The sequence below is a fragment of the Hipposideros armiger genome, unplaced genomic scaffold, assembly GCF_001890085.2.
Source record: "Hipposideros armiger isolate ML-2016 unplaced genomic scaffold, ASM189008v1 scaffold_67, whole genome shotgun sequence".
Lineage (NCBI taxonomy): Eukaryota > Metazoa > Chordata > Mammalia > Chiroptera > Hipposideridae > Hipposideros > Hipposideros armiger.
Genome location: NW_017731417.1, coordinates 1,641,714 through 1,664,075, shown reverse-complemented (window position 1 = coordinate 1,664,075; position 22,362 = coordinate 1,641,714). Strand labels below are relative to the sequence as shown.

Genomic DNA, 22,362 nt, shown 5'->3' with positions numbered 1-22,362 from the left:
AAATACGTATCTGAATTATGAAAATATATGGTAGTAAGCGCTCTGGAGAAAAATAGCTTAGAAAAGTGGGCTAGGGAGTGTGGGGCCAGGGGCTGGGGAAGGCTTGAGAGAGATGGCTTTTGAGCGAACTATGTGGATGCCTAGAAGAAAGTATTTCAGGGAGAGAGAGCAAAAGCATCTCAGACATGCTCTTCTTTTAACGCTCTGATAAACACACCTGGTATGTCTAGGGACTAAAACGGAGAACAAGTGGAGGGAGGTAGAGGGTAGCAGGTGACGAAATGAGAGAACTTTGTCTTTTACTTGGATGTAATGGGGAGCCACCAGAGGGTTTGGAGCAGGAGTGGCATGTTCTAAGTGTTCTAATGTACAGTTCAAAAGGATAACTCTGCTGCTGTGTGGAATAGACTGTAGGAGGGCAAGTGTGAAAGCAGGCAGACCAGTAAGAACCTATTCCAAAAATCAAGGCAAATCATGGAGTCAGTTCAGACTAGGATAGTAGAGGCAGGGTAAAACAAGGGATTAGTGAGTTTTAGTATATTCTGAAGGTAGAAGTGGACAGGAATTGCTAAATGTGGAAGAGGGGAGGGAGGCAAGAGAGGGAAAGAAGGGAGAAAGGAGAGGAAAAAAGAATGGCCATAAGTTTGAAAGAAAGACAAACAGCACTAGGTTTCTGGCCTGAGCAACTAGAAAGGTAGAGCTGCCATTAACTAAAATAAGGAAGAGCGGGTGTATGGGGCAGGCAATAAATAAATACATGAAGAACAGACTGGAGGGAAAGATTGTTAGTGGTTAGGTTTTAGAAAAGTTTCAAATGATTATACATCCAAGAAGAAATGTAGAGTAAGCATCTGGATAAGAATTAAGAATTCAGGTGCAAGGTTCAGGTTAGAGATGTAACTTTGGGTGTTGGCAGTGCTGAGATGATCTGGAAGAAAGGAACAAAGGGAAGTCCAACTGTGAGAAGATGGAGCAATGAGCAAAGAAAACTACAAAGGACATGAAACAGAAAACAAGGTTTGGAAATGGTACAGCCACAGACATTTAAAAGATAAAACTTTAAAATTTTTAAAAGAGGGTTCTTTTCTAAAGAAACAAAGCGAATTATCTGGGGAGAATCCAGATAGCCAGTGGGAATTATAAGCACTCCTAGGGAAATGCTGCAATTCCAAGGCCAACTAAACCTTTTTATCTGCTTTATTTAAAACAAAACCTGTCTGCAGTGAGCGGCCGTCCAGAAGCCGGCGACTGATGTGCCTTGCCCGGGAAGAGCGCAATGATGGTGCCAACTTGGGCCAGTGAAACAACATCCTCCACAACTAGATTGAAGAACAAAACGACAGCAACTTGTCTGTTCCCCTTCCCCCAATTCCCCAGCACTGTTCCCATCCCCCCAATTCTCCAATAAAAAAAAATCTAAAAACAAAAAAACAAAAAACAAAACCTGTCCACAGTAAAGCTCAGCCCACACCACAACTGCAGGTAAGACTTTGTAGTGCCTTTTCTTCAACTAGGAAGCACGTGTCTCCAGACATTGTTGAAAAGAGCTGCAAATCAAAGGACAAAAGCAAGCAAGCAAAAACTGACTAAAGGAAACCACCAATTAGGGGACAAAAGAGAATTCTTTAAAAAAATCCTCTATGTTTTTCAGACACGTATGAAATGATACTAGATCCACAAAACAAGATACTATGAAAAACAGAACAAGAAAGAGTTCGCAGAAATTTAAAAACATGTTTTCCTAAATAAAAACATGGGGGACTGAAAATAAAGTCAAGAAAAATTCCAGAGTATAACAATATCAAGTCCAAAAAGAGAGAAAAGATAAGAGATTAAAAAAAAAAATCAAAGCAGGAAGTGTATTGTCTAACTGGCAGAGTTTTCAAAAGCGGAGAACAATAAAAACAGAGAACAATTTTTTAAAAAAAATAATATTAGGAGAATTTCCAAGACAGAAAGCATAGGTTTTCAAATTAAAAGGGTACATACAGTATCCAGCCCAAAAGTGACTAACTAGCACCTAGACTTATCACAGTCAATTTCAGACATCAAGAACACAGAAAGTACTAAAAATTTCCAGAGGAAAAAACCCCAGGTGTTCTATAATGGAATAAGGATAGGTAACCAACTTCTCAACATAAACAGAGAAGCCTCAAAATAATAAAGCCGTGCCTTCAAAATTTTGAGGAAAATAATTTCAACTTAAGAATTCTATAACTAGCCAAACTATTAATCAAGTACAAGGATATCTCTAGATTTCTAAGCACTCAAGAAAATTTACCTGCCATACTTTTGAAGTTTCTTCATGACGTGGTGACAAAATATAAGAATATACTGAGAAGACAAAGTGGGACCCAGGAAATGCAGAGTAAACTCATAGGAGGAGTAATTCCTTCAAGCTGACCTAGACAGCCTTGAAGCCGACCGAGAGAGCAATCAGTCAGCTAAGCCAAAGAGGAGAGTTTCTATCTAGGAGAAAGTACCTAAGAAAAAAAGGGAACCCAAAGATTTAGCAGTAAAAAATGACAGACCCTTAGGCTATAATACAGATAGGCAATGCAAGAAGGGAGACTAAAATAAGAACCTAAGTGAAAACAAAAAACTGTACAAAAGGGGAAAAATCAAACTCTAGGGAATCCCTAAACAATTATATGACAATATATTAATTTGCCCTGTAATGAGTAATATTTATACAGTCTTCCTGTAAATGCTTATTTGTTCTCAACTTTTTAGTCAACCTACAAAGAATGGTAGTCCTAACTACAAAAACAGAACAAAATGGAAATTCAATCATCAGATGACAAAATTTAGAAGGTGGGAGTGAGAAAAGGTATGTAAGAATTAAAGAAGGACATAAATATCTTTATGTTTTGGGAGTCAAAACATAGTAAATATAGTTGATTAGGCAAGAAAATAGATATTTAATTGTAATTCTTAAAAATAAAAGTAATCAATAAATGAACTAAAAAATAGTGATTTTACTATATGGGCTTGGAGGCAGGAAAAAATGTGAGTTAGATCCTGATATACTGTAGCAAGAAATCAAAAGATACCATCTACAATTGGTGAATTAAAAAAGTCGTATAAGCATATTATTACAGACATAGAGAAAATTAGTCAGTCATAAATGGAAGCATTTAAAGCAGAGGTCTCTGGGGAGCACCAGTGCTTTTTATTTTAAATTTTTCTATACTATTTGATTATTTTCTAATCTAGCAGCTGGTATTATTACAATGATTGTTTTTCCAAATTTTCTACGGTGAGCACATATTTCATAATGTAAAATCTTTTATTTTAAATTTTTTTATACAACATATACCAAATAGAAAAAATAAAAGGAAATCCACGCCTAGACACATCGTAGTGAAACTGCAGAACATCAAAGACAAAGAGAAGATCTTGAAAGCAGCCAGAGAAAGGACAGATCACCTACAAAGGAACAACAGACAATTAGAATGACAGGAGTTCACTCAACAACCATGGAAGCAAGAAGGCAATGGAATAGTATATACAAGGTGCTGAGAGCAAATAACTACTGATAACCTAGATATGGGTATCCAGCAAATCTACTGCACAAGAACAAGGAGAAACAAAAATGTTTACAGATAAAAGGGCTCTCGGGAAATTTACCAACAGACCTGTTCTAAATAAATATCCGAAGAATATACTATCCAAAGAAAACACGTCAAAATATTGTAAAATAACAATCCCCAAATACCATTCAAGAGAAGTGAGAACAAAAAGTGATAAACACAGGTATATCTGAACAAACATTGGGTAAGACAATATAACAGTGCCCAATTTATGCATTTTTAAAAAAAGACCAAAATGAAACATTAGAAACATAAGTCAGGAAGATAAAGACTGGTTCTAAGGTATCCTAATGTCCTTTTACTGTCTGGGAATGGGGTCAGAATATTAACTTCTGCAACAGTCAGTTCAATTTGCTTGATAAAATTTCAATGGTAACCACTAAAAGAACAGAAATAGTGTAAATTTAAACTAGTAAAAAAAATGCACAGCTGGAGCGATCAACAACAGTAATTAATGTATCTTAAAAAAAGGCAAAGGAACAGGAAATAAGCAACTAAAAACCAAAAAAGATGACAGAAACTAAGTCCAACTACGTCAACAGTTCTAATAAATGTGAATGCTTTAAAGTCTCCACTTAAAAATAAATAAATAAATAAATAAATAAATAAAATAAAGTCTCCATTTAAAGACAAACCCAGATTGGATTAAAAAACCAGTAACCTAGCTTTATGACATTTAAGAGATAAAAATGCCCAAAGCATAAGGACAGGGAAGACAGAAAACAAAGGCATGGAAAACAGAGATATGAGGCAAATACTAACAGACAATATTAAAATCAGAAAAAACTGACATTAAGATAAAAGCATCATGTGATAAAGAGGGTTAAAGATAAAACACTCAATCCATCAGGAATATGTAACAAATTTAAATATGTATGCACCTAGTTTAAAAGCCTCAAAATAAATGAAGCAAAAATTGATAGAAGCATAGAGAAATTGAGATAACTTTGCCACCTTGATGGACAGTCTCAAGAACTTCTTTCAATTACTGGTAGCTCAAGCAGACCAAGAACTCAGCACAGTCAAGATTTGAACATCTTCACTGCAGAGCTTTATCGACTAAACACAAAAATTTCAAGCCAACAATTTCTTCCAAAATGTACATGGATGATGTACAAAAATCCACTGTCTTAAGTCTTAATAGTTCAAAGAATATGTATTGTATATATCACATTATTTGACCACAAAGCAATAAAGAGTATAAAAAAAGATTAAAAGACAAAAACAAAACCTCCACACTGTAAATTCAAAACACTTCCAAATAACTCATGGGTCAAAGATGAAGATCTTAATGGGAATTAAAGATACTTAGAATGATAATGAATAAAGTAATGTATCAACATTTATGATATGCAGTAATATTGTCACATCAAGAGAAATTTACAGCTTAAATGTATACATTTGAAAAATTAAAAAATGGATATATTAAAAATAAGAGCAGAAACTATGAAACAGAAAACAATGACACCAAAAGAGAATCAATAAAGCCAGAATTACTGTTACTACGTCTTTGAAAAGCCTGACCAAAAAGCTTCTGGTGACAGACTAATCCCAGACAAAAAGAAAAAAACAAATATTGCGAGGTTGGTAGGCTAGTGAAAATACAGAGGCTGGAGAGATGAGAGAACACTATCAACAACTCATGCCAATACATGTGCGTATCTAAATTTTAAAAAACCTGTCACAGACAAAGCTGTAAAGCGGTGAGTAAGCACATTAACTAAAGGCTGTTTGCAGTGTTACCTTGCACTTAGGGTCTAATTAATCCAGTAAGAGTAGTAATAGTTCTCATCAAAAGAGGTACTTAATACCATTTCAATTTTTTAACCTTTTACTTTAAAACAAAATGATATAGAAAACCACACAAAACAAGTAATAGCTTAGTGAATTTTTATAAGGTAAAACACTACCACCCAGGTCAAGAAAACAGAACCATGCCAGCCACCCCGAAGCCTCTTCCTGAGCTCCATCCCAATCAGTCCTCTCCAGTAACCACATTGCCTTTCATAGAAATAGCCCAGTTTCTTTGTGGTTTTACCACACAAGCATGCACCCCTAGACACTAGAGTTTCATTTTGCCCCTTTTACTTTGTCTTTTAATCTAGAAGTCTTGGCTGTTTGACTTATACAGTGTCCTGAGACTGTACTTCGCCTGCTGCACTCATGGTACAGCTCAACCAACACAGTTCTCTGGCGTTGGTACTTCCTGCAAGATGACTGGAGGATCAGAGGTTTGATCACTTGGGTTCAAATCCTCTGGCAAGACTAAGGTAGTGTTTTATTCTTTCATTGGGAGGCACAAAATGACTTTTTCACTTTTAACAAAATGTGTTAGTAGCCATTAATGATGAGTGCCTAGATTCATCAATTCATTTTTAGTTGCAAAAAAACCCTCTGTAAGTCTATCATTTTGTTTTTACCTACTAGTCAGAATGACTTTAAAAGATGCTTCCCTCATCTACAACAAGAATTGGCAAACGTCTTCTGTTTTAGGTTGTGTGGACTACATGGTCTGTTCCAACTATTCAATTCTGTGGTTGTAGTACAAAAGTAGCCATAGGCAATACATAAATGAATGAATGAGTATGCTTGGTTCCAATAAAACTTTATTTACAAAAATAGGTGCTAACTCCTGTACCACTTGTACCAGTAGTACCATTATTAAAGAAAAGACAGCATAAATGTTCAATTATTTTATTATTTATCTGGTTTTCAAGACAATGAATTAGTATCTATTATTCTCCAGAAGATGACCAATTAAGGGTTTACTTTTTAAAACTATTACCCTGAAATCACAGACATAAACCTGTTTGATGGACTTCAATCCACTGCAATTCCTACTTTTAGTGGAGCACAAATCCCAGTTTCCAGCTGCTCTTCACAAACTGAACCACTTAACACCTTCCAGTTAGTCCCTATTGGCTGTTTGGGGGTTTCCCCGTACTAGGTCCATCATTTATTCGAGTTGCACATAATGCTGACAGGCAAAACTGTTTCTTTTTAAAAGAGAATATGAAGAGAGAAATACAGGATGGATTCACAAGGCATCATAAAACAAGCAAATGTTAAATGAACCTGGAACAATTTAAAGGACACAGTTGAGGGCTGGCCGAGTGGCTCAGTTGGTTAAGAGCTTGCTCGCTCGAGAGTGCGAGCTCTGAGCAACAGCAGTTTGATGCCCGGCCCAAGCTGAGCTGCTGATGAGCTGCCAACAGGTGGCAGGATGGCTCAGCTACAAAAAATAAATAAATAAATAAAAATAAAGGACACAGTTGAAGAGGAATGAAAAAAATGTATCTCAGCACTGGAAAAGTATAAGTTAGAAATAACACAGTAAGCATACAGTTTCAGTGGGATTTTAAAATTCAGGTCTTAGAAGACAAACAGAAGAAACCAGAATCTTTCCTGATGAGAACAGAAAGAATAGGGTGGAGAGCAGTGGGGGAAGGGCTGAGCAGACCTAGGGGCCAGATAACAAAGCTGCCCAAAGGCCAAGCTGATGTCATCAGTCATGGACCATAACAAGGGTGGGGGAGACACTATAAATGCTCTCACAGAGTCCCACAATCAGTCCCACTTCAGATGGACAGTGTTTGTGCAGAAGCTGGGGATGCAGGGTTGAGAGAACAGGCTGGATAGGTGTTGCCTTACAGCTACCTCCACAACCGTGCCCCCCCACCCCCAACCACTAACCCCTGACCTAACGAGGTCCTGAGGAAGTGTCTCAGAACACTGAAACCCCGTGGAATGATATGGTGGAATGATATCGGTAAAGCTTCCTCTAACGCTGAGACCCGGTGGAATATCGGTCATCTCCCTTTGTTTGTATAGGATGCGGCAGAATGGTGCTCTCCTGGGGGTTGTGCAGGCTGTGTGAAGGCATAGTGCATGTTGGAGCACAATGGAAGCTGGTTAATGGAAAACAGCCTTATGGCACGTAGCACACGGATCTTTGAGTCATTCTGTTTCACTTCCTTTGAAATTTTCTCAATAAAAGCCATGCGAAGACCCGATTGGGGGCTCAGTCCACGAGGCTGATACTCCTGGTCCCGCTTGAGCCTTATCTCTGTCTCCTGTGCTCTTTCACTCTGCGTCGCCCCTCTCGCTTCCCATGGCCCTTGTCACGGGGGTGCGGGACGTGACAGACAGGATGAACAGAAAGAAGGAAACTATACTGTGGATAACCTGTCTTGAAGAAGGCACTTTCTAAAGATCAGCAAAATGCTGGTAACATTAAGGCTGGGTGACTGAATTCATGGAAATTCATTGCATTATTCTTTCCACTTCTGAACATTAAAAATTTCCATAAAAAGTTTTTTAAAATTCTGAAAGATGTAGGTATAGATTCCTTATTGTCCCTTATTATATTTTTGGATCTAATGAGTGCTTTTCTCATAGCATAAAATTTCATAAACACCCTCTGGAAAACACTGAACGCCTCGTGAAGAAAAGTGTAACAGAGATTGAAATATCATTAAGTTATTACCTTGAAGTTTTTCTATATTATCTCCTTTTGTTTCCTCTTCTTTAATAGGCGGACTTATTCTAGGTGTTCTGCTTTGCCCCTGTACCGACTCTGCCAGCAGTTCTTCTTGAGAAGTTCGAGTTCGGGGAGCAACTGGAAGTGTCTGTTTCTGAGAGACTTTTATATAAAAAGCAAGAGATGAAAATGCAAATGCAGCAACACATCAAAACTCAACAGTGAATATGTCATTACACATAACTAACTGCCTCCTGGGGTTTAGAACATGTGAGGTGTTTGAAACGGTTCATAGGTACCACCTCATTTTTTTTTTTTTCAATATTCTCAAGAGACAGATACCTGACTTAGATCCTGTTTGTATGTAAACAATTATCTATACATTTTAAACCACATGCCATATATGCAATGAAGCATGTATGTATTCATTTTTAACAAAATGCAGCTGTTTCGTGATACTGTAACAACTTGTAATTTCAATAACCTAGGTAAACAAAGAATTTCAATGCTTTTTCTTAAACAACTTGGGCAATTTTCAACTATTATAAAAGCGAGAAATTACAAGGTCACAGTGAACACAATTCTCTAAATTCCTCATCGTTCCACTCAATATTGCTGATAGACCAAAAAGGGAATATAAATAGACGAATCGTTGAAGTGCAGGCCTTTGCCTGATAATCCTTATCCTACACACCAAAGCCTGTTTAATTTTATGTGCAAAGGTTAAGTGAGGGATGAGGGGAAGCAGGGGGACAGATGACTATCAGGATCAAAAGTTTAGAGCTTACAGTTTACTTCACTTTAGGAAAGGGTCAGAGAGAGAGATGCAATGGAAAAGCAGAACAATGCTAAAGGAGCAGTCATCAAATCTGCAGCAACAATAAAAAAATTTAAAGTGGGTAATCATTACAGCTTATTGGTAACTTTTACACACTGGCTCTGCAAAATGGGGCACAGAGTACAGACAGAATAGCAATATGGCACCCATCGTGTGGTTTGCATTTCAGAATAAGCTTTCTGTATAACCAGATTATAGACGACTCATCTCCTTTGTTTTAAGAACATGTAACACTTTTATATTCTTCCATAAAATGATTGTACTTCTAGGATTAGGGCAGGAATGAGTCAATTCTCTGCCTTATAGTCAATTAACAGGTTCCACTGAAAGAAACCAACCTGTTCATACACTAGACAAATTTTTCTAACTTCAGCCTCTTAGTATTTTAATTTTGTTCCCTTTCACACGATGAATTCATATCTAATGTTGACTATAATGCTATGAATACGAAAGTCCCATCTTTTACCAAAACTCCCTTTAAAAAAAATTTTTTTTTTTTTTAAAGATTTTTATTGGGGAATTGGGGGAAGGGGAACAGATAAGTTGCTGTTGATTTGTTCTTCAGTCTAGTTGTGGAGGACGTTGCTTCACTGGCCCAAGTTGGCACCATCATTGCGCTCTTCCCGGGCGAGGCAGATCAGTCGCCGGCTTCTGGACGGCCGCTCACTGCGGCTGCTGGCCGCTCACGCTGGCTGCTGGCTACACACGGTAGCCCATGGCAACCCACTGCCACAGGGGCTGCAGCCTACGCCATCGCCGGCGACTCACGGCAGCCCAGCTCCAGGTTGAGCTGTTGTTCAGCATCTTAGCTGTGGAGGGCAGTGTCACTGGCCCTCATATGTGGGATCCGAACCGGGGCCCTCTAGCATCCCAAGCCAGTTCTTAACCATCGCGCCACTCGGCTGGCCCTCCCTTTAAAATTTTTATTATAGATTTCACACACTGGAAAAGGGTAAAAGGCATTACAGTTACCCAAAGACCTAAATTCCACTGACAGTTGGGAAAGTTTCTCAAACTAGTCCAATCTCCTTTTAAAACCATTCTTCTCTGACCCTCATCTTGGTCTTGACATCTGGCAGGTATCTTTATTTTACCACAACTTAAAAGAGCAATCATTTCTAGCTTACTCAAGGTACAGAAACCCCTTACTTAATGAAAACATAATTCATTTAAATTACCTGTAGAATAGTTAGTTGTTTTTGTTACAGATTCTTGAGCTTCTGATATAGCCTTCAAAATCAGATTCTTGTTAGCCTGTTTAGAAGGTGGAAGTGAAGGTCTAAAAAAAGTTAAGAAAAATATTTTAATTATAGATTTGAGTTATGTGCTAGCCATCTATTATGCCTTTTTACTAAGCCTTCTCTTACGTTTTGAACAGCCTAGCTGTAGTTTTTAGAAAATGCCAACTATACTGGACCATTGTAACTTTTTAAAATAATGAATCTGACCAACTGTTATACCCATATTAGTTTTTAATATTCTCTGCAATTTCTCCAATTTTAAGCGCAATTTCTCTTTCATTAATATGTTTCTCAAAAACCAATGGAGGGCCGGCAGAGTGGCTCAGATGATTATGAGCTCGCTCAAGAGTGCGAGCTCTGAGCAACGGGGTCGCCAGTTCAACTCCCGGCCCGAGCTGAGCTGCCGCTGAGCTGTTAACAGGTGGCAGGATGGTCAGCTAAAAAAAAAAAAAAAAAAAAAAACCAATGGAAAAGTCTTACATGCTACTGAATTTTTATTTTCATGGTATCCTCTTCAAGAAACCCAGAAGACTCCATTGAGCATTTAAAGGTTAATCTAGACATGTCCAGGTACCTCCTTTCAGGCTTTGCTGGCACTGACACACTGCTGGAGATGCTTCCTGTTCGGGACCCACAATCTTCATCTTCCTCCTCCTCTTCTCCATCATGATTGAATTTTTTTACTTTAACAACTGAACTTACCATAGGCAACTTTCTCTTCCGAAAGTTTTCTTCCTGCAATCAGATAATTCACACTTACCTAGTCTCAAAAAAAATAACAAAATTCTATCACAGAATTTTTTTTTCTTTTTAAGTAAAAGTCAATCATAGTAAGAATTCATGGCCTCTTTCCTAGCTTCTTATAAAAATATGAATATTATCCCTAATAGCCAACCTTCAGCTAAAATAAAAACTAGTGCTTTACATTCATTTATAAACAGTAGCATATAGCACTGCTGAGGGAACTAATAAAGCGGAGTTCCTCAGTTCTTTACTAGTAACTGCCATGAAAAATCTAAAATTCACCTAAAGTCCCCCAAAAACTATAAGGTAAAGTTAAAACTATCTCACATGTTGGCATCCCAGAAAAGTAAACAAGATGTAAAGTATCTGTAGAAGCCAGTCATGTAGAAAAAAATCTGAATATATTATATGTTGAGTAGCACAGAAATCAGTTTAAAATAAACTTGCAATATGTGGTTAGTTATTTCACATGCTATTTAGTATGAAGAACTGCTGATTTTCAGCCTAATAAGCCAAAGTTTAAAAGTAAATACAAACCTCAATACTCATTTTTTCTGAGTTGTTTCTGAAGAAGGGACTGTAAGTCTCTTCTAAACTGTTAAGCACTTCTGGTTCACACAAACGTCCTGTTTCATATACTCGGCTGTTCTGTATATCGAGTTGCTTGCTAACATGAATACTGTTTTGCTGCTGTTGAAACTGCAACCTGTTTAAATGAGCCCCGCTATCTGCAGTTCGACTTGCAGGTGGTCGATAAATTTCAATAGAAGGACGAGCTGAACCATATGTAAGTGTCACTGTAGGTTTTTTCTGAGATAAGGGATTCTCCTGCACAAAATTGAGGTCTTCATCAATGAGATCATCTGGTTCCGGCTTAATATCAATCACATCTTCCGAGGGTGCTGGCTCCCTCAGAGGTTTCACTGTTGACATTAATCGGGTTGCAGCTCCATCGTCATAAGTCTGTCTATTAAACACACACACACACACACACACACACACACACACACACACACACACACACACACACACCATGTTACAACCAACTTAGAGCAGTATCTTCAAATAGTCAAATATTTACTTAAATTGTAATGAAAAAGTTTGAATACTCCCTTTACGTATTCCATTAAAATCTACTTTGAAATTGCATTTTTTAAAAACTTTGATTTACTAAATTTGAGATAAAAGATAATCATACTTTGGTCTTATCCTTTATTTTGCTAAAATAATTACTCATGACCACCTATTTCCAAAAATTTCTGTCAATGCAATTTAAAAATATAAAAGCTAATGAAAATGTCACATACATACCCACCTGCCCAGGGCAGGTCTACACAGGACTCTTACCTGACATTAGTGGTTTTTTGCTCCTGTGAACTTGCAGAAACTCTGGAATCTCTTTTTTCAGATCTAGTGCTAGAAACTGCAAGTGGTAGCACTGCAGCTTCGTGCCTTCTCTCATCTCCCCGACTGAAACTGCTCTTGTTGGAAGGCACGTTAGTATCAAAAATGTTGGTATCAGAAGACTTTAGACTAGAGGGGTCTGGAGAGAAAAACATATGATCCTTTTAAATGATTTTTCTTACTTTGACCCTTCCCCTTCTTCATCACCAATTTTAAAGCAATACATATTCTTCCACAATATTTTTAATGGCTGAATGTTATTCCATACATAGTAATATGATAATTTATTCAATCTATTATTACTGGACTTTTAAGTAATTTTCAATTATAAAATATTAAAACATCCTTGAGACTAAATTGTTGCACACTTCTATAATTATTTCCTTAGGCTAAATTGCATGGCCTCCTTCCCTTCTTTAAATTATCTTTGAATTGTATTAAATTTAGTGCTCTTACATTCACAAAATATGTGCTTCCTAAAGAAGTTCAAATGAACTACTGTTTACAAATTTATGTCCCCCACCCCACAATAGTTCGACTTTAGAAAGAAAACCATTAGGGCCAGCCGAGTGGTGCGTTGGTTAAGAGCTGGCTTGGGATGCCAGCTCTGAGCAGCAGGGCCCCGGTTCGGATCCCACATGAGGGCCAGTGACACTGCGCCCTCTACAGCTAAGATGGTGAACAACAGCTTGACCTGGAGCTGGGCTGCCATGAGTCGCCAGTGACGGCATGGGCTGCAGCTCCTCCTGCAGTGGGCTGCCATAAGTTACCGTGTGTGGCTGGCAGCCAGCATGAGCGGCCGGCAGTCGGTGTGAGCTGCCAAGAGCCACGGTGAGCGGCCGTCCAGAGGCCAGTGACAGATCTGCCTCACCAGGGAAGAGCACAATGATAATATCAACATGGGCCAGTGAAGCAACGTCCTCCACAACTAGACTGAAGAACAAAAACGACAGCAACTTGTCTGTTCCCCTTCCCCAATTCCCCAGCACTGTTCCCCTTCCCCAATTCCCTAATAAAATCTTAAGAAAAAATTTTTTTTTAAAAATCATGCTATAGCAAGTTAAAAAAAAAAATTTTTTATGACTCTTACCAGTTGTAACAGAGCGAAGTTTATCTAGTACACCATGAAGCCTAAAATAAAAAACAAAAAAAGTTTAAAGCTTCCTTTTAATCAAGAAAGACTTATTTCAATTGTCACTAAATTACATGACATTATAGAATCGATCTTCAGATACATACTGACAAATGATACTAAATGGTACTTAATGGATAAATAGTATTAAAATTAATTTTTAAGTTTCACATTTTAATAAAAGGGTTTACATGACTGGTAAAAGCCAATCAAAAATCCTATTTGTTCATCACTATTTTCAATATCTAGTCTCTGTGAAAATGAGGGCAAGGATATGATATGACCACAGAGTCTTGTCTACAAAGAATGTCACTGTGTTTCATAAGGATTAAAGACTCAATGTAAGTTATAGTAAAAAGTATAAATATCACAAACATGTAATATAGCTTACTATGACAACTGTTTAAGTACAATTTAAATTTATCTACTTATATCGTTTCTGAAATAACTTAATTCTGAGGTGAAAAAACTTAAAAATCTCAAAATAAACTATATCACTTCACTTTAACTATTAATACGAAACTAATGCTGTAAACAAGCAAGACTACAACCTTGTTTGTGATATAACCTATTTTAGTAGTTACACACAAGACAAATTTGCTTACAATCCTTCCAAGAGGCCATGCCTCCTGAAGCACCAGAAATAGCTCATTAAGTTTCTCCCAGAACCAAGTCACATGCCACTGTCCCCTAGGACACAATTATTTCAGGGCTCCAAAGAATCAGAATAGTCTGAGGTTGGTGTCAAGGAACATTTAACTTAGGAAGGCAAATTACCAAAACAGAGACACCACCACTCGCATCATCAGTACATGTTAAAGAACTGAATTCATGGCAAGTGAGAAAGTTGAATTAATTTAATTTTAAATTCAGATTCTGTTAGTAGTCTGTTTATGTAAGAAATTTGTCTAATGCATTCTATCATTATCTGAGAAAGGATCTACTAAGTCAATCTCCCATATTCTATTAGTGGGAGTCAAACCCAAAGTGATCCAAAGGTTGAACCAGAAATCAGGTCATAAAAACGTGCATGAAACAAATACCAGGACTACTGGAGGCTTTAAAACAGTACTCATGAGAATGGTAATTTCCTCAGTCAAAACACCATCTCTTTTCTTGGGTAAATTCTGGGAACAATCTGTAACAAGTGGTTTAGGTCACCCACGCTGCAGCAGTTTATGGACCAAAACATTTGACTGACCAATGTACTCCATGTTGTTCAAAATTGTGCAATATAAAGAATTCTGCGTGAATTTTAAGAAAGCTCCACAAGAGTTGTAAAGTATACATTTAGCTGCTGAGACAAAAACACTTTCAAAGACAAACTTTTGGTTTAAAGGTAGGAAGTGAACAAGTTTCCTTCCCCTCCTCAGTGCCTCCTACTCCCCCCCCCCCCATTAATTTGAATCTTGCCATTCAAATTAAGACGCTCAGCTCACTCACCTTTTGTTCCATCACCAACTTGTGCTGTAACTGGTGGTTCCCAGCATGAGGGCTCTGATGAGTTTCTGCTAGTCTCAGCCACATCATTAACCTTATCCAGCCCTCGGTTTACCTCAAACCTGGTACCAGAACCTGGCCTGCCTTCTTAAACTGAATCTTACGCTGTCAGTATTCTAACTAAACAAGTATGTGGTTTGAAAAAGTTAATAATATTAATTTACATTTGAACATAAAGTTACCTATTTTAAAGTTCTAAACATTTAAGAAATAATTTGAAATATTGTCAAAAAACCTTGGCCCCTAAGAGTTAACTCATTGGAGAAAGCAATTTGGGAAGTCAACCCAGTCCAAAAAATATCTGCAAATGGTTTTGGTTAGAGGAAAGTAATAAGATGTAGAGGTTTACAAAAGAAACATAGTAATTACAGTTAACATGTACTAAGGACTTGCTATGGGCCAGGCACAGCTGTAAACACATTACATGTATTAGCTCATTTAATCCTCACAGCATCCTGTAAAGGTGATTTACTATTCCCATTTTACAAATGGAGAAACCAAGGCAAGAGGCAGATTCAGGATTCCACCTTGGCAATCTGGCTCCAGAGGCTGCGCTGTCATCACTCACAACCTGCCTCTCCACACTGAATCTCACTCTCCTGTCAACGGCCTCTTTTCAGACAGAATAGCTACTCTGACTTGTGCCAAGCTTTGGTCTAAGGGATAAACATTCAGAAACATACCATACGGTGAATCGAATTGTGTTGTTCCCTAGAAATAGGGACAGGTCCTCTGTCATTTGCTCCTGACTTTTCTTGTTGGCCACCATCACCATAATGTAATCAGGAAGTTCTTCATCTATTTAAAAGGAAAAGTATATAAAAACTTTTTTATGTTTTCCTCAATATTTTCTTCTACTTAAAGCTGATTTGCTTGAAAATATCGATGTAGATTTAAGAATATCTCAGCTCTACTTGAACTACATTGGGCAAGAAAATACAGCTTTCTCCCCCCCCCCTCTTCCTTCTATTACGTATTTCAATTACTAGGATGGGAAATGGAAAAAATAACGGATACTTACAAAACTAGTACCAATTAATAGTACCATATTTGAGAGTGTACTCATTTCCTTGTGCCTTAATAAAGCTCATTAATTTCAGAGAAGCCTCCAGAAAGCATAGGGACATTCCTCAAGAATAACTGAGTTTTATTTAGTGTTTGTTTCAAAATGATACTCAATTCTCAAAACACCTTTATCCTTCGCAAAGCTGGATTTCAATTACTCAGGGTAACAAACTTACAGCAACGTGAAATAAACTAAAACCACCTAAAAACCCCACTTGATTTAAAATTTTCAATCTTAAAATTAAATAATTTCAACTCATTGTTTTAGCCTAATACCCTCCTACACAGTGCTCATGAGGGTGAGGTCTGAGAACAAAATCAACACCACCAAAAATGACCAAAGAAAGACGGTAAGGAAGCAAAAGCCATTTATCAGGAACTCCTACACAGACACACACAGAAATTCCTTTAATTCCTCAAATACTCATATTTCTAGGTAGGAAGAAAGGTTCATTTCAGAACTATCAGACATTTGTTTCAAGGAGAAATATTAAAAATCCAGTTCAAGAAAAGAACAAATATATTGAGAAAGTCCAATCTACAAATGGAGAGAAATCAGACTATCTGATGGAAGCGTGCAATATGATGAGCCGAGATACAAGTAAGGACAAGTAGCCAGTCATTTATTTTCTTTGTAGAGTATCAAAAGGCTCCCATTGCTTTCTGGAAATTTTAGTAAATAACCCTGGTACTTTATTTATGCAAAGTGTACCTCCTATGGGCTGCCAGCAGCAACCCAGGAAAGGTCAATAAATAAAAAAGTTGAAGTGCTTTGGCAGTCATGAATTTTTCTCTCATGATGTAACAAAAATGAATAGACTGTGCTGTCAATGTATGTTAGTTTTGCATTTTCTGAAATCTTATATAAATGAGATCAGTGGTTGCCAGGGTACAGGGTGGGGTCGGGAAAAGGTGACGGGAGGGAGACACCATAATCAAGCTAATGAACATTCATACTGAATTTTGTTAAGCTCGTACCCAGGTTTCTAACAGGCTCAAAATTTTTGGTGTGAGACTTTTGACTAATGATAGGAATCACGAGTAAGAGTGAATTTAGATTCAACATGTTTGTGCTTTCATTTGCTAGAATTAAGAAAATTCTCACTGTAGGTTTTCTGTGGAGTTTTAAATTGGGAAATTGGGGGAGGGGAACAGTGTTGGGGAATTGGGGAAGGGGGACCAGCCAAGCTGTTGTTCTTCAATCTTACTTGTGGAGGGCACCAGTCACCCTCTGACTGCCCGTCGGCAGCTTGTGGCCTCTAAGCTCAAGGTGCTGTGTTACAATCTTAGTTGCAGGTGGGCGTAGCTACCATCCCACGCTGGAGTTGAACCAGCAGCCTTGTTAAGAGCACACACTCTATCCACTGAGCCATCCAGGTGGTGGCTCTGCTCAAGGTGCCGTCTTAGTTGCGGGAAGGCGCAGCCCACCATCGAAGAGGCCGTCTTGTTGTTAGGAGCATGTGCGCTCACCAGCTGAGCCATCCTATCACCTGTTGGAAGCTCAGCAGCAGCTCAGCTTGGGCGCAGCGTCACTGGCCCATGTGGGAATCGAACCGGCGGCCCTGTTGCTCAGGGCTCAAGCTCTTAAGCTAACTCTTAACCAACTGAGCCACTCGGCCGGCCCTCATCCTGCACTTTTAATGGATCTTTTACCCTTGTGTAATTTTGTATCATGCATTGGTCATTTGAAAAATACTGGTTCCCTGAGCTATACAAACCACTGACATGTTGATACATTTCATTATACAATATAAAAGAATCATTTGTTAATACCACCACTGATTTTATCAGAAATTCTTTGAAGTACTGAGAAGCTGTCAAGTTCATGGAGGCAGACACATATTTTCCAAAACTTTAATTTTTATTTGAAGCCTCAACTTTTGTCATTGGCAGCAAAGTCTATCAGTTCTTCTCCTCTGGTCACTTTCAAGAAAATGTCAAATACCCAAGTGTACGTAACTAGCTTGTCAGTCCTTCTTAGAAGTCAAAAATGATATTCCATGAAAAGGGTAGCTACTTCAGTTCTCAACGCGAACACTGACACAAATCCTTTTCCTTAAGACAACCAATCATGCTTCAGCATATGACAGAATTATTTTATGAATACTTCCTATTTCCTCACACTGCATATTAAAAAGATGAATTCAAGGGCCAGAATTAAAAAATATATTTTACTGCTTTGTAAATGACATTCTTAGGTGACACTGGCTTTTTATTTTTTAAATTGCAAGTGGAGAGATGGTGAGAAATATGATTTCTCGTAGAGTTCGGTGTGAGATCTTGATTTCCTGATTCAGGGTAAAGTACTGGCAGATCGTGCTTTTGCACAATCCAAGTGTCACACAGTGAAAATGGCAAGTACGCTGTCATATTAATATGAAAATAGTTTTGACTTCAGAGACTCTTGGGGTCTTTCATGCCTTAAGAACCACTGTTGTAAGTGATATAGCTATTATTTCCATATGAGGCACCAGCTTTGGAGCCCAACAAACTCAGGTCTCAAGCTTGGTGAAGAAAGCACTGAAAGCCTCAGTTTCCTTGCTTGTACAACTGGGGATATTACCACTTACCTTCCAGTGTTCTCCTGAGGATTATCATGACCTAATGCATATACAATGATTAAGCAGAGTGCCTGGCCCAGAGTAAACGCTCAAATTATAAACCATAAAAGAATAAAGAGAAAGAAGACACATTACTGTCAGGAGGTAGAGAGAAAGGAACAGGAAAAAACAGAGGTCTGAAAATAAAACTCACTGAACCATGACAGAGGCAAATGCCAGAAAGCATCAAACATTCATATGCGAAATAATTCTGAAAAATGGTGATCAGAGGAAATGCAAACAGGAAAAATAACTTCAGGAACTTCAACAGAGAACACCAAGCAATTTCAATACAACATATTAGAAGGGGGCTTGAGGAAAAAAAGAGTCGCATAAGGAGCTTTCGATAAAAAGATGGTAAGGCAATGAATTATCCAGGGAGTATCACATTTGACAGTAGAAAAGGGTCTCTCCAAAGTCCAAAGCACGATGGGAAAAATGCACTCGGTAAATTTTAATTAGCTGCAACCTCTAAATTCTATTAGGCAAAACTGCAAAACAACTTACCAACATAAGCTCCTAATTCTTGTAATTTTCCCTTAATGGCACTCTGAGGGGGGGAAAAAAAACGTGCGTGTGAGAAAGGTGGCCCTTGGAAAACAAACCGACTCAAAAGTGCAGAGGCAACTTTGCCCGTGCACGAACCTCCTGCCCCGCTCGGCGCCCGGGTGGGGGCGGAGCGACGCTACGGCCCTCTCCCCTACGGTGGCCCCCTCCCCTATGGCGCCCCCCTCGAACAGCGACCCGAGAGCGGCTCACTGCGCAGCTGTGGGTGGCTCTCCGGGGCCCCCTACATACGCCTCCTTCCGTTTCCCGGCGGCTACTTCTCTAGCTGCGGCCCCATTTGCCCACCGCGCTCTCTGAAGCCGCGTCTGCGCCCAAGCCCAGGAGGTCCGGCCGAAGAGGCGCCACTCACCGGACCCGCGGTGGGTCCGGAGCGCTGGGCGGCGACCAGGCCGCGGCGTCCAGGCCGGGCCCACCATCCCCGTTACTCCTGACAACCGCGCGCCCGCCGAGGCCCGGCTTCCCGCCCCCGCCCGACGCGGGTCTCACCCGGATCTTGCGGCTTATCTCGGTGCCGATTTCCATGGCTCCGGGGCGAGCGATGAGTCCAGCACGACACGTCGCTTCGCTTAGCCAGAGCCCGGAGCCGGCTCACACAGCTCGCAGCCGAGCCGCAGCCACAGCCACAGCCACAGCCACAGCCACTGCCGCTCCTGGCTGCGCGCTCTGCGTGACCCGCCCCTACCGTCCCAGCGCGCCGGTGCGAGCCGAGCGGAGTGCGCCTGCGCCTGCTCCTACGCCTGCGCTCACCTGGCCGCGGAGCCTGCGCTGCGGCGCCCTCTGCCGGCGGCAGGAAGAGCAGCGGTGCTCGGCCTTGACTTCGGTCTTCCCCTGTGGGCACCTGCAGAGCTATTCATTCTTCCCTTTCCTCGCCCTCATTGACTCATTTTATCCTCTTTGGAAAGCACAAATGAATTAAATGTGCAGCTGTAAGATCTCTGGATTTGGCGTGGGATCCCAATTCGAATCCAGCCTTCACTTACTGTTAGTATGATACTGGTCTAGATGTTTAAACTCTTGAGACCTGTTTTTCTATCTGTAAGATAGAGATTGCCCCCTAGCGGTTGCATTATGATTACATTTGGAGGGAAAACGGAATAGCCTGCGCAACAGACCCAAACCATTATACATTGTCCTTTGTTCGACTCCACGACTTCCCTGGTGTAGTTCTGCCTTCCTTCTCCCAGACCCATCGGTGGCCTTTCCCCAAGATCTAGTCCTCATTTTTCCCCTTTTTCTCTGTACCCCCTTCTTTGTAGAACTCTTTTAGTCTCAGGATAACAACTCTTACCTCGGCGCTAAAAACTGACTTGTCCATCAGCCCTGATTTCTCACCTAAACCCCACTCCCAAATCCAGATAACTACAGGCGTTTGTATTTTCTCCAAATTCAGCACATCATCTTCCCCTTAACCCACTCAGACTGGATTCTACTCCTTATGTCCCTATTTCTACGAATAGCAGCTTAATTATCCCTCTTCCTGATCATAAAACCTTGGCATCAGAGTAAGCATAGACAGAGAAGTCTCCTTTCTCTACCATATAGACTAATTCCTGAAGTGGTCTTTCTTAGTTATCCATTGCCTCATAGCAAATGACCACACACTTAGCAGCTTAAAACACACGTTTATCATCTTGTGGTTTCCATGGGTCTAGACTCTGAGCACAGCTATGCTCTGGGTTTCACAAGGCTGCAGTTGGGGTGTCAGAGAGACTGTTCTCCCCTGGAGGCTTAACTGAGGAAGAAGCCATGTTCAAGCTCATTTAGGGTGTTAGCAGAATTAATTTCCTTGCAGCTTAATGAGTGAGGGCCCCAGCATTTCCCTCAGGTCTTAAAGGTTGTCCACAGTTCCTTGCCATGGCCTCCTCCCACGTGGCTGTTTACTTAAGTCCTCAAAGTCTCTCAGCTCAGAGAAGACCCAGTCCCTCTTTTAAGGGCTTTCACTTGATTAAGTCAGTGTCTGACTGTCCCCACCCCCCAATCAGTTGATTTAGGGCTTTGATTATATCTGCAAAAGTCCCTCATCTTTGTCATATTCACTAGCTACAAGCAAGTCACAGGTGCTGCCCACATTCAAGGGAGGGGATTATACAGGATGTGAACAGCCGGGACAGGAATCATGAGGCCACCTAGGGTCTGTCTGCCTCGTGGCCTTTCATCTCATGTCTTTTTTAAAATTCTGAATTCCTATAGCATCTATGTGGGAGCTACTAGTATGACACAATATAGTCTGTAATGTTTATTTTATTTGTGTGTGTGCGCGCATGCTCGCGTGCTTGTCCTCTCTAGCAAAACTATAAACTCTGTGTAGGTTTGCATTTCTCCAATGTGTCTTTCAGGACAGTAGATACATGGTATGCACTTATTAAATATTTGTAGGATAAGATAAGTTAATGACTAAATTGCAAAAGCATTCCTCATGGATAAATTCAGTGATCATGTACTCATTCAACATTGATGAGAAGCAGCAGAGCAGAGTCACTGAGAACAAGGACACTGGAGCCAGACTGTCTAGGTTTGAATCCCAGCTCTGTAACTCCCTTTGAGACCTTACGCAAGTTGTTTATCCTTTTTGTGCCTCAGTTTCCTTCTCTGTGACATTAGTATGATACCAGCTTCTCCTTCGTTGGATTATAATGAGGATGAAATAAGCTAGTGTTTGGGAAGCGTTTTGAACTGTGCCTGGCTCATAGCAGCACTATGTTTGTTGATTAAAAATTAAATGCCTCTCCTGAGCCAGATACTGTGCTAGGAGTGAGAGCATAAGATGAGTAAGACCGGGTGCCTACATTCATGACACAATCCGAAAGACAGGCACATGGTCTCTGTGTGTTGACCCACCGTTTCAGAACTGAGAATGAAAACACATGTTTTGCTATTCCTGTATACAAAATGTTTAGTCAATATTTAGATCATATTGAAAGAACGTGTTACAAAGAATAGAGATTGCTTTCATTAAAATGTATTCAGAATAGGGAAACTTTTATTAAAATGTATTCAAGAAAAGGTTAACTTTCAGGATCATCCATTTAAAACTATGGACTGCGAGCCCTGCAGACTGCTTAAGAACTCGCATGTTTAGATCTCAAGAGTTACAGTGTCTGGATCACAGAGGGGGCAACCCCACTAAACCATTGGTGTCCAGTGGGCTGACACTGTTCCCGGTGCTTCGCTGTAAGATGCAGCTTCACAAACTATACG

General features: G+C 39.7%; 1 protein-coding gene across 10 annotated transcripts in view; it reads right to left on the bottom strand.

Annotated features, from left to right (window-relative positions):
• ZC3H14 (zinc finger CCCH-type containing 14) overlaps positions 1 to 19,801 on the bottom strand; it is a 36,394-nt gene extending 16,593 nt beyond the window's left edge. For 4 of the 10 annotated variants that reach the window (XM_019642305.1, XM_019642306.1, XM_019642308.1 and 1 more), the window contains exons 1-9: positions 19,651 to 19,801; positions 19,105 to 19,147; positions 15,616 to 15,730; positions 13,391 to 13,431; positions 12,244 to 12,439; positions 11,434 to 11,863; positions 10,727 to 10,887; positions 10,090 to 10,190; positions 8,080 to 8,235 (exon numbers count right to left, since the gene is read on the bottom strand). In XM_019642305.1, the coding sequence (XP_019497850.1) occupies positions 8,080 to 8,235; positions 10,090 to 10,190; positions 10,727 to 10,887; positions 11,434 to 11,863; positions 12,244 to 12,439; positions 13,391 to 13,431; positions 15,616 to 15,730; positions 19,105 to 19,147; positions 19,651 to 19,686 (1,279 nt within the window). In that variant the 5' untranslated portion in view covers positions 19,687 to 19,801. Of the gene's footprint in view, positions 1 to 8,079; positions 8,236 to 10,089; positions 10,191 to 10,726; positions 10,888 to 11,433; positions 11,864 to 12,243; positions 12,440 to 13,390; positions 13,432 to 15,615; positions 15,731 to 19,104; positions 19,148 to 19,650 lie in introns of those variants that run through there. The other 6 variants (XM_019642307.1, XM_019642312.1, XM_019642314.1 and 3 more) reach the window with 6 other exon arrangements.
• Positions 19,802 to 22,362: the final 2,561 nt, after the last annotated feature.